We start from the raw sequence: 14,780 nt of genomic DNA, 5'->3' as shown, positions 1-14,780 counted from the left end.
ATGTTATATTGGTTTCACTGGTAATAATAAATAATTGAAATGGGTATATATATATTTTTTGTTAAGTTGCCTAATAATTATGCACAGTAATAGTCACCTGCACACACAGATATCCCCCTAACATAGCTAAAACTAAAAACAAACTAAAAACTACTTCCAAAAATATTCAGCTTTGATATTAATTAGTTTTTTGGGTTCATTGAGAACATGGTTGTTGTTCAATAATAACATTAATCCTCAAAAATACAACTTGCCTAATAATTCTGCACTCCCTGTAGAAAGTGACCAGGGAAGCCATTTTAAATGCATGTGCTGGACCCTGTCACTATGAGCTCTGCAGTTACATGATGGCTTTACTGAAGACAGGGATGTTTGGTATCAAACATCTAGTATTGGTGAGCCTGTCACGTAGGCTCTCATCATTCTAATGAGACTATTGGATTTGAGTGGCAGATTCACTTGCACTGGGGGGGACTGAGTCTATCCCACTACAGTGACACCTGTCGGCTTAATCTGGGTTTTGCTCCAGCTAGGTAGTAGTGCCTCATATCCATCCAAGAGCATGGATGATTGGGCAGGCGAGCGCATGACACAATTGACTCCTCAGGGACATCGTGATCACTCAGATTGCATCAGTTTCTCTCATTTACATTTGTCTCACATATACAAGGACAATCAGAGGCAGCATATGTTTCAATAAGGGTTTAATGAAGCAACTGCATCTTAAATAATAAAGCATGTACTGCAATAACCAGGACGATGAAGCATGACAGGATTAAAATTGTGACAATGAGAGTAAAGCATAAAAAGAACGCTACCATGTTGTCACTAGAATCATTAAAATAATTCCTACCTAACACACAGCATGTTAAGCTCTAGGTCTTCCCTTCAGGTTCCCCTGGAAAGACATCATCCCTCATACCGGAGTAAGAGGCCTGTAGTCTACATAAGCAGCTGTAGCGATGGGTTCAGCAATCAGCATACAGTCATGGTCATCTGGCTGGAATCTCCCTCCAACGTGTATGGGACAGAGAAGTGTTTTTATAATAAAACAGCTGATGTTCTGAGAAAATGTCCCTACGTAAGGATGTGTATGTTTCTAGGAACACTACAGACAAAGCGTTACCACGTTTACCAGCAACCTATCTTACTGCAGCCTTGAGAAAAGCACAGAGTGAAAGAAATGTCTTGTTTAAGAACGCAGTGCTGACCTAGGCAAAGCACAGCTAGAGAGAGAGAAATAAAACAAGACCGCAAATGTGGCTATTTTTAAAATAATAAACAAAGCTGAATAAAATATATCTAGGTTTAAGTGCATAGCGGCATGCCTAGTTTGCTAAAGTAACGTATATGAAGCTGTAACTAAAATGGCTACACAAAAAGCCCACACTGATGACAGTGTTGGATTTACCAGTACTTGCACACAGAGGGCACCTTAGATGCGTCTCCGGAAACCCTGCCAGCCTCTGGTGTTCTCACTGACTGGTTTCTACCAGCCTGCTACCCAGGACATCATTCTGGACCCCTGGGGTGAGAGCCCTCTGCTCTCAGGAGGCTCAGAACAAAAGTATTTCTGGGAAGAAGGTGTAACACCCACCTCCCCTGGGATGCCACCTTTGAAATCCGAATCTGGCTCACCTTACAGGACAGGAAGCCCCCCCGTCCAAAGCCCATTTGGTACCTGACCTAGACAGGCAGGAAACTAACTAGGTATGCCACCTCCAGGCTACTACCACCCCTAAGGTGGGCTACTGTCAGAGGTAGGCATCTTTGAGATGGCACAACTAGGAATTCTGGGACAGGGTTATGCCCACTTCCCACTGGAAGTGGTCATATATGGGGCACAGTGACCCCAAGGGTCAGTAGCCCATTGGCTACTACCCTACACCCCCCTAACATCCCTAAATTCAGTATTTAGGGGAACCCCTAGTAACAGAGAAGCAGATCCCTGCTGACCTGAAGAAGGACACTCCAGAGACGCAAAACGCAAGAACTGAAGATCCATGACAGACTCAGCGCCAACACTGCTAGCCTACCTTTGGACTTCGACAGTTGCAAGAAAGACACATCATACTCCAAGTGCTGAAACTTCCAAAAGCCCATGAAGCCTTCACCCCATTACAAGGAATGTCTGTGCAGTAGCGGAGCTGTTCCCCTGCATCCCTACAGGCACACAAGAACCGCTGAAGAAGACTCCCGACCTCCAAACCCACCCCGGACAGCATCACTGCAGCAGAGCCTTGCAGCCTGTGTGGAAGTGGGCCAGCAGCACCAATCTGGTCCCCAGACACTCCAGAGATAAAGTCCATCGTGGGTTTCCCCACTGCGGCCTTCAATCGGAGGCCTTCAGTCTCTCTGTGCAAGTCCCCCTCAGCCGTGTTCTCCTCCAGTGATGGCGACCCAGACAACCCTCGGCACCCGAACACCCCAGACTGAGGAGAAGAGGACCACTGGTGTCTCTGTGTCCCCCAGGCTCATGAGACTTGAGCCCACCTGTTGGTACACCCAGACTGGTTCCCCAGTCCACATCTGCAGCCTGTTCTGTGGGACCCCCTCCAACGCAACTGCCACTGGTGACGGACACCCGAAATTCCAAGAACCCTCTGCACCCGGATGACTTGGACAGAGGGAGAAGAGGACCACTCGTGTCCCTACGTCCCCGAGCATCGCAAGACCTGAGCCCATTTAGGTGCTCACCCAAATTGGATACCTAGTCCTAGCCTGCAGCCTCTTTTTTCAGCGACAGATCTCCACAGAAATGCATTGGGCACCCAACACTGTTAAGAACTCTGCTCCTGTCCACCCCCATGCTGCTATGGGTGTACTGTTGGTGTTGCCTTGAACCCGGCCCACTACTCGCCTTATCCCCCGGAGATTGGTCTCTTAAGTCACTATACTGTACTTGTTTGCAGAACTTTTTTTCCTCCCATACGATGACATTGCAGAACTCAGAAATTGCCCTCTATCCACTTTTTAAAGTGAAAGTAAGTCCTATATAAAAACGTACTTACCTGAATGATTTTTCTCTGATGCCTTAACATATATAAAGATACTTGCTTTTTTTAATAAATTGGTGTGGATCTCTTTCTTGAGTCGTGTGCTTAATTTAAGGACTATTCTGTGTATTTGTAGAGGTCTTGCACTCCTCTGTGTTGAGCCTAAGGCTGCTCAACCACACTACGTCAGAAACCCACTCAGAATGCAATGGGGAAGAGGGATCTACAGGGCCCAAACCGAGGAGGTTGAGGACTTTTACTTCTAATGTTCGAGGGTCAGGCCTACTATGGAACCTGAGCAACTAGGCCCCCTTTCAACACTTGATTCTCAGTGGTTGCACAGGTAGAGCTGTCCAAGGCTCATCAGTGGAAGGTAGATACAGGGTAATGAACACAGGCTCACAACTCAAAATACTTTCAGAAGCAGCAGCAATAAATGATTGTGCAGTAAAATACTTGCTTTTATGAAACCAGGAGTAGTTAAATAGAAACCCATAGCAAAATACAGCATTCACCAACAATACACAGTCCCCTGATGTCAGGGCTCTAGTGTTTGATAGCCATGTCCCGGAGTCACATTCCTCTCTTGCTGGTGGTAGAGGTTATTCCTTATTCACTAAAGACGACATTCAGTTTAAGCCCCACTAGTAGTCCGAGTTTCATTCAGAGGCACACATACACCAAGTACATGCACAAAATATCTTCCATGTATTGCACATTTTCACAGGCGCACATCCACCCTTCACATGCCTATAACATACATGCACTGCACTATCACTGTATAGTATAGTTCACTGGCATACATACACCCAACACATGTATAACACACATGCACTGTGCTGCACTATACTGCTACCCGATGCAGGTCAGGGGTGACTTAAAAATACAGCAGCGAAACTCTGAAAAAGTGAGCCTGTAGGACTCACTCCAGTGACATAGGTAAAAATGCCTGTTCATGCCTAATGACAGGATACATGGTATGTCACCACCACCACACTTGTGCTTCTTAACGCCTGGCAAAGACAGTAGCCTTTAACCAGTATGAAGGTACTGCGTTGGGCAGCCCAGACAGTCAAAAAAGACAGCAATCGGGAGACCGGCCTTTGTTATGGCACACAAGTATGATACGTTTTCGCACATGATAAAAAAAAAAAGAAAAAAAAAAAAAAAGAAAATCAGCATCAGGGAGCCACACATCATTACAGTCGGAGCACCAGGGCAACGGATACATGTATATCACCACGCAAAGGATGTTTACGTACCAACATGTACACAGAGGTCAGAAGAAGGATTCAGAATAGGAAGCCATCAACAGGCTTCTAGCATCAACAGGCTTCTAGCATCAACAGTCCTCAACAATGCTATGGGCACACTGTCACTGTGTAGGATATGATACGCAAAATCCAAAAGTTCTGCTCTAAAAGTATTCCTTTGGTAAGTTCCAATGTAGCAACACAATGAACCACATTTCAAGATGGCTGCTATTTTAGACCTGCATCTGAAACGGTCCTATTTTTTGCGTCCCCAATCACATCGCTGGCAGACATATAGCTTGTCAGATTAATGAGGGCACTAGACATACATTCATATAGCACATACTTGAAGAGAAGGAAAGAGCGCCTGCCCACTGTGGGAAGCTGGCGCTCTATATAGTGTACCAAAATGAGGTACACTGTGCAGAGAATCCAGGTATCTCCACTAATGTACAGGGGCTTCCTTTAACAATCCCAAGGTGCTCTAATCGTGGTAGTGTGATCGAGCAGTCTTAGGCTTTTCAAAGAAGAGTGTTAGGCAGTGTAAGGAATTACAACACCAATTTAGGAAAATAACAGATTTGTATATTAATTTAGACACCAAGATCTTCAGGAACAGGTAAGTACTTTGAGTTAGCAATTTTTTAAAATACAGAAAATGCAGCTGTCAGATTTGAGGCAGGAGCCTTGAACGCGGTTATGTTATCCTATGGGAGAAACATATGCTGCATAGGGTCACTTGCAAATGACTTACAGGACTGTTCTTCTGGGCTTATGGTAAATAGTAGCCATGGTCCTTAGCCTGATAGCTTTGGACACTAAATGCTAAAGTGAATGTGGGAAAAGTATCTGTAAGAAAAAAGCTGCGATTGAGGACTGGGGGACCAGTCCAGCAGAACCCAAAAGGGGGCTCAGCTCCTGAGGGTCTCAGGTCCAAAGAGACACTGTCGGTTTCAATGGGGTGAATTTGAGGCTCTCACAGTTCAGTGCACCTGCCGAATAGGGGAAAGAAACATAGCGAGATGACTTTTAGCATGGAGCTGGCCTCTCTTGAAGCCCTACACGTGCAGGTAAATTTTGGCGGCGGTGGTGTTCAAACTGAACACAAACAAGCCTTATTGCTTGCAACAGGCTTCAGCAACCCGGGTATTGGGGCAGGGCACCTCTGGGGTGGATCAGTGTCTCAAAAGACTGGATTGATCAATGGGTTGACCTCCTGGACACACAGTGACCTCCTCTTGGGCAGCTGCTGCTTTATTGGGGACCCGGTGGTCAGCAGATCGGTGAACCAGGCAGTGCGGTCAAAGCCTGCAGGCAAGTGGCTCCTCCACGTCAAGGGAGATGCTGGCTGGTTGGTGAAATGCTGGCAGTCCTCCAAGGATAAAGGTGGATGCACAGCTGCAGAACAAGTTGAGTTGGGTCTTTGCAATTGTCGAGCCAGGAGCAGGCAGGCAGGATCTGGCCCAAGGTCACAGCTAGTCCACAATTCTTGCACCTTGCTCTTCTTTGTCTTTCTTCTTGCAGTCAGGCAAATCTGGATTCCTGGTACTGAATTTAGGGACGTTAAAAGGAGTGAAGGGTGGTAGCCAATGGGCTACCTACTCCTGGGGTCACTACGCCCCCTAAATGACCACTTCCTGTGGGAAGTGGGCATAATCCTGTCCCAGAGGTCCTAATTCCACCAAAAACAAGATGGGGAAACCCTTCTTCCTTTAAGAACAACCGGCACCCACCTTAGGGATGTGACTAGCCTGGAGGTACAACACGACAACTGCATAGTTAATTTTTCACCTGTTCTGGTGCCAGGTCTGGGGGAAGCTAGGGTTGCATATCAAAGGGCCGCAGATGTTTTGAAACCTCCAGCCCAGATATGCTAATTTACTAGCCATCCTGCTAGAGGAGGTGACAACACTTTCCTCTGGTGAAGGCATTGTTTCTGGCCTCTGTGAGTGTGGGCTCTCACCTCCATGGGGTCAGAAACTTGCCTGTGGTGGCAGGCTGACACATACCAGTCAGCAAGCACACTGAATGTCATAATAAATCTCATACTGGCATAAGCATGGGTTTATTAAGACGAGGTATTTGATACCAAACACCATAGATTTCACTCCCCTCTGCCTTTAAGGTGCCCCACAAAAGTGAAACTGGGATATCTGGTGTGTTATTGGATTCTAAAAAACTTTTTATTGCCTTGGTTATATGCTGTATCACTTCAGGCTTGTGTAATAGAGTATCATGCATTCGTCAGGGTTGATGTGCATGTCTCATGAAGGCAGTGCTAAGTCCACTAATACGGCGGAGTGGTCTGACAGGGAGTGTGGTCCATTGAAGTAACCAGATTCTGTACCTTCCTCGTACCTAGAAAGTAGTCTAGCCATGCATATCTTTCATAGGCGTGTGAGTAGAAGGTAAAAGGTGTACTCCCTAGTGTCAGGGTTAAGTTCCCTCCAGATATCCTTCAACCCCAACTCGTCTAACCAATGGACTCCCTCTTTGGATAATTCTCCAGTGCCTCCCATGCATTGAACCGAGTGGTCTTTCTCATTACAGAAGACCGTATTCATGTCCCCCACAAGGAGTAACAGTCTGTCACCTGTCAATATCACCTCTCTGATTGACTGATACAAAAAAGTAGTCCTGGCCCTCGTTAGGTGGAATCACGGTGCTTAGGGCCTAACTTTCCCTTAAGTGAGTGAGAGATCAGTATAGCCACGCTTGCATTCTTAGTTGGTGCTGAAGAAAAGGATTGGTGTGGGAAGGTATGAGATTTCATACAGTGCCAGTCCCCTGCTATTAAGTGTGTCTCCTGAAGGAGGCAGATATCCGCCAATGACTGTTCCAGATACGTCAGGATAGTCCGCATTTTATCCGGGTTATTTAACGCATTAAGGGTAAGCATCCGTAGGACATCATGTGGGATGCTGAATGTTGGTAGCTGCTATCATAGTTTCTATTTCTATGAGGTACTTAAGATTTCTCTCTGACTGGGCTGTACTAACCGCCCATCCCTAGAAGTTGCAGGCTCTGTTAGAGGTCCCAAGATGCACTGATCCGAGCCTAAGGCATCCCAAAAGAAACTTGGTTAGGGAGGTCCATGGCCTGCCACCAGTTATCATCTGCCGTTTCTAACATGGTCGTCCCTTCTCCTTGGGTCGGTCGACTCCCCCCCTGTGTGGTCCAGTCTCTTCATAGCGTGAACCAGGACCCTTGCTGGTCATTTATCTTGGATCCCGGATAGAGTCTCCAAGACGACCCGTCTATCCTGGGCAATGGTGTCCAGATCAGGATGCAGAGTCCTGGACAAGATTGGAGTGCATTGCCAACGAGAGCTTTTTGGGGCTCTCCTCTCTCTCATGCACTGGAGGGAACAAACCATTGTGTCCATTTCTCTATTAATCTCCAGCAGTTCGCAGGCCTCTCCCACATAGCGGAATTGGTGCAACTTCCCGTCCCATAGGCAGGTAAGGTGAAATGGATGACCCTATGAGTACAAAATGCCCTTACTGCAGAGGAAGGAGGTCACAGAGAGAATGTTTTTTCGCTTTTGGAAGGTCAGCTTTGAGAGATCTTGACAAAGCAGCAGTGTGTGTCTTTTAAACTGAAGGAGGTGTTTTTCTCTTGCCTTTCGTAGGATTTGTTTTATCCACCTGAAAATTGTAGACTCAAGCCAAAATATCTGCAGGACGCTGAGTCCCACCCTATATACTCAGTTTAGCTAAATGAATATGTCCGCAGGGGATTCCAGTATCTGGGCGAACAGTGCTTGCACATAGGCTGCGGTGTTTCCCTCCTCCCCTGCAGTCGGGCTCTCCTTATGATTATGTTGCTGTGCCTAGGTCCTGTCTGTGTGCTTGGCGGTCTATGTGCTGTTCCTTTAGGCAGATTACAACTTGCTGGAGCTGATTGAGCTCCTCCCTTCTGCTAGTCTCCTGATTCTCTAGGTCAGATACTCGTTCTCTTAGGATGGCGACCTCCTGGCACACCGTCTTCTGTTCTTGAGAAAGGTTTCTCTTGACCGTCTGGAGGTTCTCCCCGAGGGACACCAACAGCACCTCCATAAAGGAATGTGTCACTTGGCCATCGGCCGCCTCTCCTTCTGTCGGTGCCTCCTGGCTCGGTGTTGGGGAACAGTCGCCCACAAACTCCCCAGAGGGTTTTGTCAACATTTCTATAAGGCTCCGGCCTTTTTTAGTGAAAGCAGTTGCCATGGTCTGCCATCCATCTAAAGTCCCACCTATGGATGTGAAGGAAGCTGGGGTTCAAGTGCCCCACTAGAAACTAGGTTAAGTGTATGCATGTTTGTATGCCATAAGGGGAGGATTTTGTACATCGAAATGCTATATTATTTACTTAGACTGTAGCACCTTGTCAAGAGAATTGCACAGCAGCCAGTCTACAACTGAAAAACAGATGAAAGTAATAACTACAGAAGACTTCAACTCTAGAAAGTCTAAGTTGTTTTAAATTGTGGTTATTTTTAATTATGAGCCTTGTTCTTTGCCTGTTCATGTCTATAAAATGCAATGCTCAAATACAAGTAAATCAACAGTTTGCATGCAATCCTTTGCAATGTGATGAAATCGTTTGTGAACAAGTAACTCAATTTCTTAGTTTTTTCACGTTTAGTCATTTTTACAGATGGGAAGCACCACCTTCCACATGAATTCAGGAAACAAACAGCCGCATTGGACGAACATCATGAAAATGCCATGAGGAAAGGCAGCATGAAGGCTCTCTTCACTGCTTCCTGTGCTAGAAAAGGATGCCATTTTACATTGTCAATAAAAGCATGAAAAGGTCAAAGACAGGCTTATTCCTTAGGTGAGGCCACCTTAGGCTCAAACATATTAACCAGATATGTCTTATTTATCAACACACTGTGTATACAAGCCTACACCAGCATTAAAGTCCTTTCCTATTCTGCACTCTAAAGAAATTGCATACTTTGTAAAAGACAAATTAGGGGAAACATATCTGCCAACTCACCACGCCTCCACCAAAGGAACGATCCCAGTTGCCAATTAAAGTATTTGCAACCATGAGTGGAAAAGTGTCTGGATGAGACCAGCCAACTGCTTCAACAGCTATTGCAATGTGAGCCAGCGGCATTTTGTCGTCTCTCACACGGATCTGATGAAGATAAAAAACAGAATTCCTTACATGAACTGCATGCATTGTCATTATAACTTAGAAAACACATGTATCAGGTTGGCTTGCAGAAGGCAGGTGGATGCACAATTTCTGGTCAAACCATAAAATCCAGATGGTCTGAATATGACATGCATACAAGCATTGCTTGCTGAACAGCCTTACCATACACACCTTACAAACTCTTCTTCCAGTTCCTCACACACGAAGCCCCCTTTAGATCTACTTTTCTTCCTCGAAGATACCACAGGGTCTCTCATGTTGAGGAATACTGTATAAAGGAGCTAGAAATGTGACCATCTTCTGTTTGAAACACACACTTCATCTTATTCCAGTAAATCTTCTACAAAGTCCATCATGACTTCAAACATCCACAACAAACTCACCCCATCTATCTGGCAATTCTTAGCCCTGCTCCCCCCAGATGACAGCACTTATCTTCTTGCTAATCAATGCACACTCGATTACTTCCCATATTCTTATGCCTATTTATATTCATTTCTTTGAGCCTTGGTCCAATGCAATGTAGAAGAAAAACAGTGCACCAATCAAAAGAATTTGAAGCAAAGAACCAAGATTCAAAGTTATAGGAGATACGAAATAGCGAGCAGGTTTTTTAACCTCTTTTAGGAGCCAAACGAAAAGAAGTGTCTAAGGTATGTCAAAAGTAAAGAAAAAAAGGAAGAAACCAATCAATGCAAGAAATCGACACATGTAAAATGAGGTCACCGGCAGCAGTGAAAATTACACTATTACCCCAAATCCTATTTATTATGCAGACTCTGCCCCTCCAGCCTTCACCTCACTATATACCTAAACTACAACACCTGAGAGTTTCATATGGGACATTAAGAAACCAGGCATGGTGTGGACGAGAGCCTTTTTGCCAGTAGCAGAAGGGGTCCTAGGCATACCACACCTTACCAACTACTACCTCACCAAGTAGCTGAGATATATTCAAGACCTCTCACTGAAAAACACTTTTTTGTTTTAAATCAAGCAGTAGTGGAGATCCATCGATGGAAAATAATCTTGCTCCCCCCCAAAAAAACAGACCTTCAGGGGGTCTACATCTCGCCAGTGGTGACAGCCAAAGCCTGGGACACAGTAATCACCAATAAAGGGCTCCCCTTAGACCCCTCCCGACGTATGCCCCTCATAGGGAACCCCGAATTCCCACCCACCCGGACTAGCAAAGAATGTCAAGCATGCAGCTAACTGCAAATGAATCCGTGATCTCTGATCGCACATGCCTCATGGCCTTTACTCAAGTGCAATTCTATAACAATCATATTGAGAAACGCTGATGACATTTTAACACCAAAATCCAGCGTGTTCTGAGCTCCATCATACTGGGACTTCCCAACATGCTGACCTCCCAATGGGCCCTTATAAGAAAGGCTATGGCACTATCCCTATGCACAGCTATACAAGCTATTACATCAAAATAGGGAACGGACAACACCAAATCATACAGAATGGCTACATAAGTTGCGAGACCCCTGCGTGCAATTTCTGATACAAGAATTCAGAGAACTCACATGCCCCTTATACCTATGTGTATTGATGCTCACTACTGACGAAGCCACTTCAGCTGTATAAGGATGCTCGTCTGTCTCCCTAACCACGATACCCTGTAGGTAATCTTGAACTCTAAAATCATGGCGGCATCCCCCTCCGCTATAACCTCTCCCACTTCACCTTACCTGGCTCCCCCCCTTCTAGTTTAGCCCCATCCATTTCCCCTCATCGTCCTCTGCAAATAGTTGAGTGTATGGGTTAATTGATAAAACAAATGAAAAGATTTGAACATAAAATGAAGACACTTAGGTGAACAATACATATAAATACAAAAACACTAATATAGAGGAGCAAGCAAATAAATACATTTAAATGGAAGATAAACAAAATGTGAACAAAAGTGAATACGGAGGCATTGCAGTTGTAACGGGAGGAGAATTTAGTAAAACAACAAATAAAAAAAGGGGATTACTTCACGCACTGCCTGGATCTGGCATCGGAATAAAAAAAAAAAATATATTAATCAACAGCCAAGGGGCACAATTATATTTTGAAGCTTCATAACTTTTATTGGGAAAAGCAGAATCAGCTATAGAAGGCTTGTCAGAACAATAAAAGGGCGACATTCCCACAGGTGAAATAAACCCTCTAAAACAGCTTCATATTTACATGTTTAAGGCATCCTATTTAGGCTCTCGGTTTTCCAGACATCGGTCACAGAACATATCTAAAGCCATGGGGACAGGAGTAGAACACAGAGAGGGATAAAACAGAATCAACTCAGTACCAGAGCAAATATTCTAGGATTAGCCGCTCTAGTCTTTAAACTGGATAGTAAAGCATCAAGCTGTCTGTAATCTTGAAAACTAATCTTCACTAATTTATACAGGAATTGTAGCGAACACTACAACAAGTTAGCTCTGTTTACAGGAGCTGAGGAACTCCATGGTTGCCTCAGGAAGAGTAATGAAAAATGTCATCCTGCCTTGTTTCAACCTTAGCTTAGTTGGAAACAGTAATAAAGCTTTACAAACCCTCACAATTAGGTCTTTCTAGATTTTCTGCATCTCCTGACTCAACTGTACCCTGAGATTCAGATCTGGAAAGACATGCATTTTTTCTCATTTCCACTGTAAGTCTAATTTATTTGCCACCACTTTTAGTACTTCTGCCTTGTGGCTTGGGTGCACCAAATCCACCAGAAAAGTACCATTGTCCTGCTCTAGTCCTTGTGGACCCCTAGCCCTGGCCTGGAGCCTAATGCCTCCCTTGCCCCAGAGTGCTATTTGAAAGCCAGCATCTGCTCTCTGACTAATGCAGAGTCCAATACATAGTTCTCAGAACACAAGACGGAAGCCCCTCACATAAAGGTGATTGGACTACCTTCCTCTATGTTTCACTACAAAGGTGGTAGACGTGTGGATTTAAACCTGAACTTGTCAAAGTGAGAACATTTCCAACAAACATGTATTTTTTAAATGTATTTATTTATTTTTACAAACTTTAGAACATCTTCCTAGAATGATCTTTCTCGTCACCTGGTCATAATTATTTTCTTAAATAATAAACTACTTTCTCAGTCTCTTCAGCAACATCAGTTGTGCCTCACTGACTTAAAGTCACCACACAACTACAGCCCCATCAGCTGGGATCACCTTTCACGTTTTGAACAATGCTTTATATATTCCCCATATTCACCCTTGATTGTCACAGTGAGTCTCAGGGCCTTTACGCACAAGCCACAGAATCTCAATGAACTATTAAGCCAGTGTCATTCAACTCTAATTAAGAGTGCCATTAGTCAATGATATGCAATGCCTGGGAGCCTGTCTGCATTGCATCTCAACCTGGATTTCCGTTAACTATCTCAAACTCAACTTTGCCAAAACATCCTTGTCCTCTTCGTTAGAAATTACATAAAGACTAAAAGTAAATGCCCTCAGACCTGCACATCAACAGCTTCCCTTCCACCCCACCTTAGCAATGCACAAAGTCTTCCAGTTACATATGGACTCATAAGTGATCAAACCCTCAACAAAAATACATTCTCCCTAAATAATTATTACATGGACAGGGGAAGCCTCCTACTTGACCTACCTTTTCAGGTACTTAGTCCAATTGACGAGCTCTTCGTTGAAGCACCTGCGTGCCAGTGAGTGGTACTGAAACCTGAGAGGACTTTTGGCAGCATTTCCAGAACCCCAGAGATAAACCTGCTGCTCTCTGCTGATAAAGGGCTAAACCAAGAAACGTGTGTCCAGAGATGTATAGCTCTAGCTGCACCTACTAAGGTGAAAAACTACAGCCTACTTAATGAAGTAAGAGCAAACCTGTACTTCATTTACCATGATGCAATGGGGCTGACTGCATGTTGGAGTGTGAGGCAGGGTGCTCCCAACTGTTTCCTATCTAAAAAGGCTCCCTGGAGCTCTTTCTGTAGCACCTGCGTGCCAGTGAGGGGTACTGAGACCTGAGAGGGATTTTGGCAGCATTTCCAGCAACCCGAGAGATAGACCTGCTGCTCTCTGCTGATTAAGAGCTAAACTATTTTTCTCCAGCAGAAACACTGAAATCGAAAGTTAGGCTCTTACTGAAAAAAAAAAACATTATTCTAGGACATCACAATATGGAATGACAACAGGCTCCAAATAACGCTTGCTTAGCAAACTGAAAACCAGATACAGCAACTCAGACCAAAGAGTAAGAAAACAGTTGCTCTGGCCCAACTGACACTCACGGGCATCTGAAGACTGCTCTGAAGCCTAAAGCCCTCCCCCTTCCCTGCTCTCATACATATTATCTCAGAATTAGGACTGAGCTTACAGAACAACTAAATCATGAAATCCAGTCATGTATTCAGAACAGCCAAAGGTGAATATCACCCCCATTCATAGCCTGCCTCATACATATTCATTGTGGACAACCTGAAAACCTTGCTGTATTTTACCGTTCATCAGCTCAAAGAACAAATACCTACTCTGAATCATACTCCCTTTATTTTCTGATGCACAGAACCTTGTTTTTCTATTACCAAGCTCTGCCTACAGTACACAAGTGCTTATGACCGCTAGATCTGGTATCCCTAAATATCTATAAATAAAATAAATGTCTATGTTAATTTAGCAAAAATAGGTCTTAAAAGGATTTTTCAATAGACACAAGAGGGCCTCTCACCAGCCCTCCTGTGCACCAAAATTGCAGAAGAGATAAATGTTAGCTCACAACCTTCAACTTACCTCACTACCTGTGAACCTGCAAGATGGCAGGGCTGGTGTTTCTCCTTCGCACGTAGAGGGCAAGTTACCAAAGTGATACTTTGCTAAATCAAGAAGCTCATTGTGGGACACACCTTAAAAGACACAAACAGAATTATTGTAGTTTGTCTATTGACATAAGAAATGAGAGGATGAGCCAATGTGGTTTAAAGTATTGTTCTTTTTAGCCTTTGAGTGAATAATATGTATCACTCTACTTAACTGATTTTTTTTTTAATTTATCAAAACTGATTGAGGACACACTACACAAAAGGAAGGGTCTTGACATAAATGCCAAGATACATCACACAGGCCCATAAAAAAAACACAAAGCTGCGAACAGTTCAACAAAGTTTTGTCAGTAGAATAGTGATGCGGCAACATATATGAACAGGACTATGGTCACCATTACTTTTGGTCACACTGGTTGAGACAAAGGCCCAGAAAACAAATCTGCAAATACTAACCTCCAGCAGCAGCCAAAACAATCCTGGGCCCTTTATAATGAGTTGTTATGTACTCCACCAAGTCATTACGGTTTATTGATCTGTAAACAGTGCAGGGAAAGTGACAGATTAGGAAATAACAATGTATACACTTGCAGAACA

The 14,780-nt window shown here is 44.3% G+C and overlaps 1 protein-coding gene across 1 annotated transcript in view; it reads right to left on the bottom strand.

Annotated features, from left to right (window-relative positions):
• The window catches only part of PMPCB (peptidase, mitochondrial processing subunit beta), a 221,121-nt gene that overhangs the window by 121,857 nt on the left and 84,484 nt on the right, over positions 1–14,780 (bottom strand). The window contains exons 6-8 of the mRNA XM_069229689.1: positions 14,640–14,719; positions 14,155–14,267; positions 9,236–9,379 (exon numbers count right to left, since the gene is read on the bottom strand). Of these exons, the coding sequence (XP_069085790.1) occupies positions 9,236–9,379; positions 14,155–14,267; positions 14,640–14,719 (337 nt within the window). The remainder of the gene's footprint in view (positions 1–9,235; positions 9,380–14,154; positions 14,268–14,639; positions 14,720–14,780) is intronic.

This window comes from Pleurodeles waltl, chromosome 4_1, assembly GCF_031143425.1.
Source record: "Pleurodeles waltl isolate 20211129_DDA chromosome 4_1, aPleWal1.hap1.20221129, whole genome shotgun sequence".
In the NCBI taxonomy this organism is placed as follows: domain Eukaryota; kingdom Metazoa; phylum Chordata; class Amphibia; order Caudata; family Salamandridae; genus Pleurodeles; species Pleurodeles waltl.
Note: the sequence above shows the minus strand (reverse complement) of the source record. Positions and strands in the feature narration are given on the sequence as shown.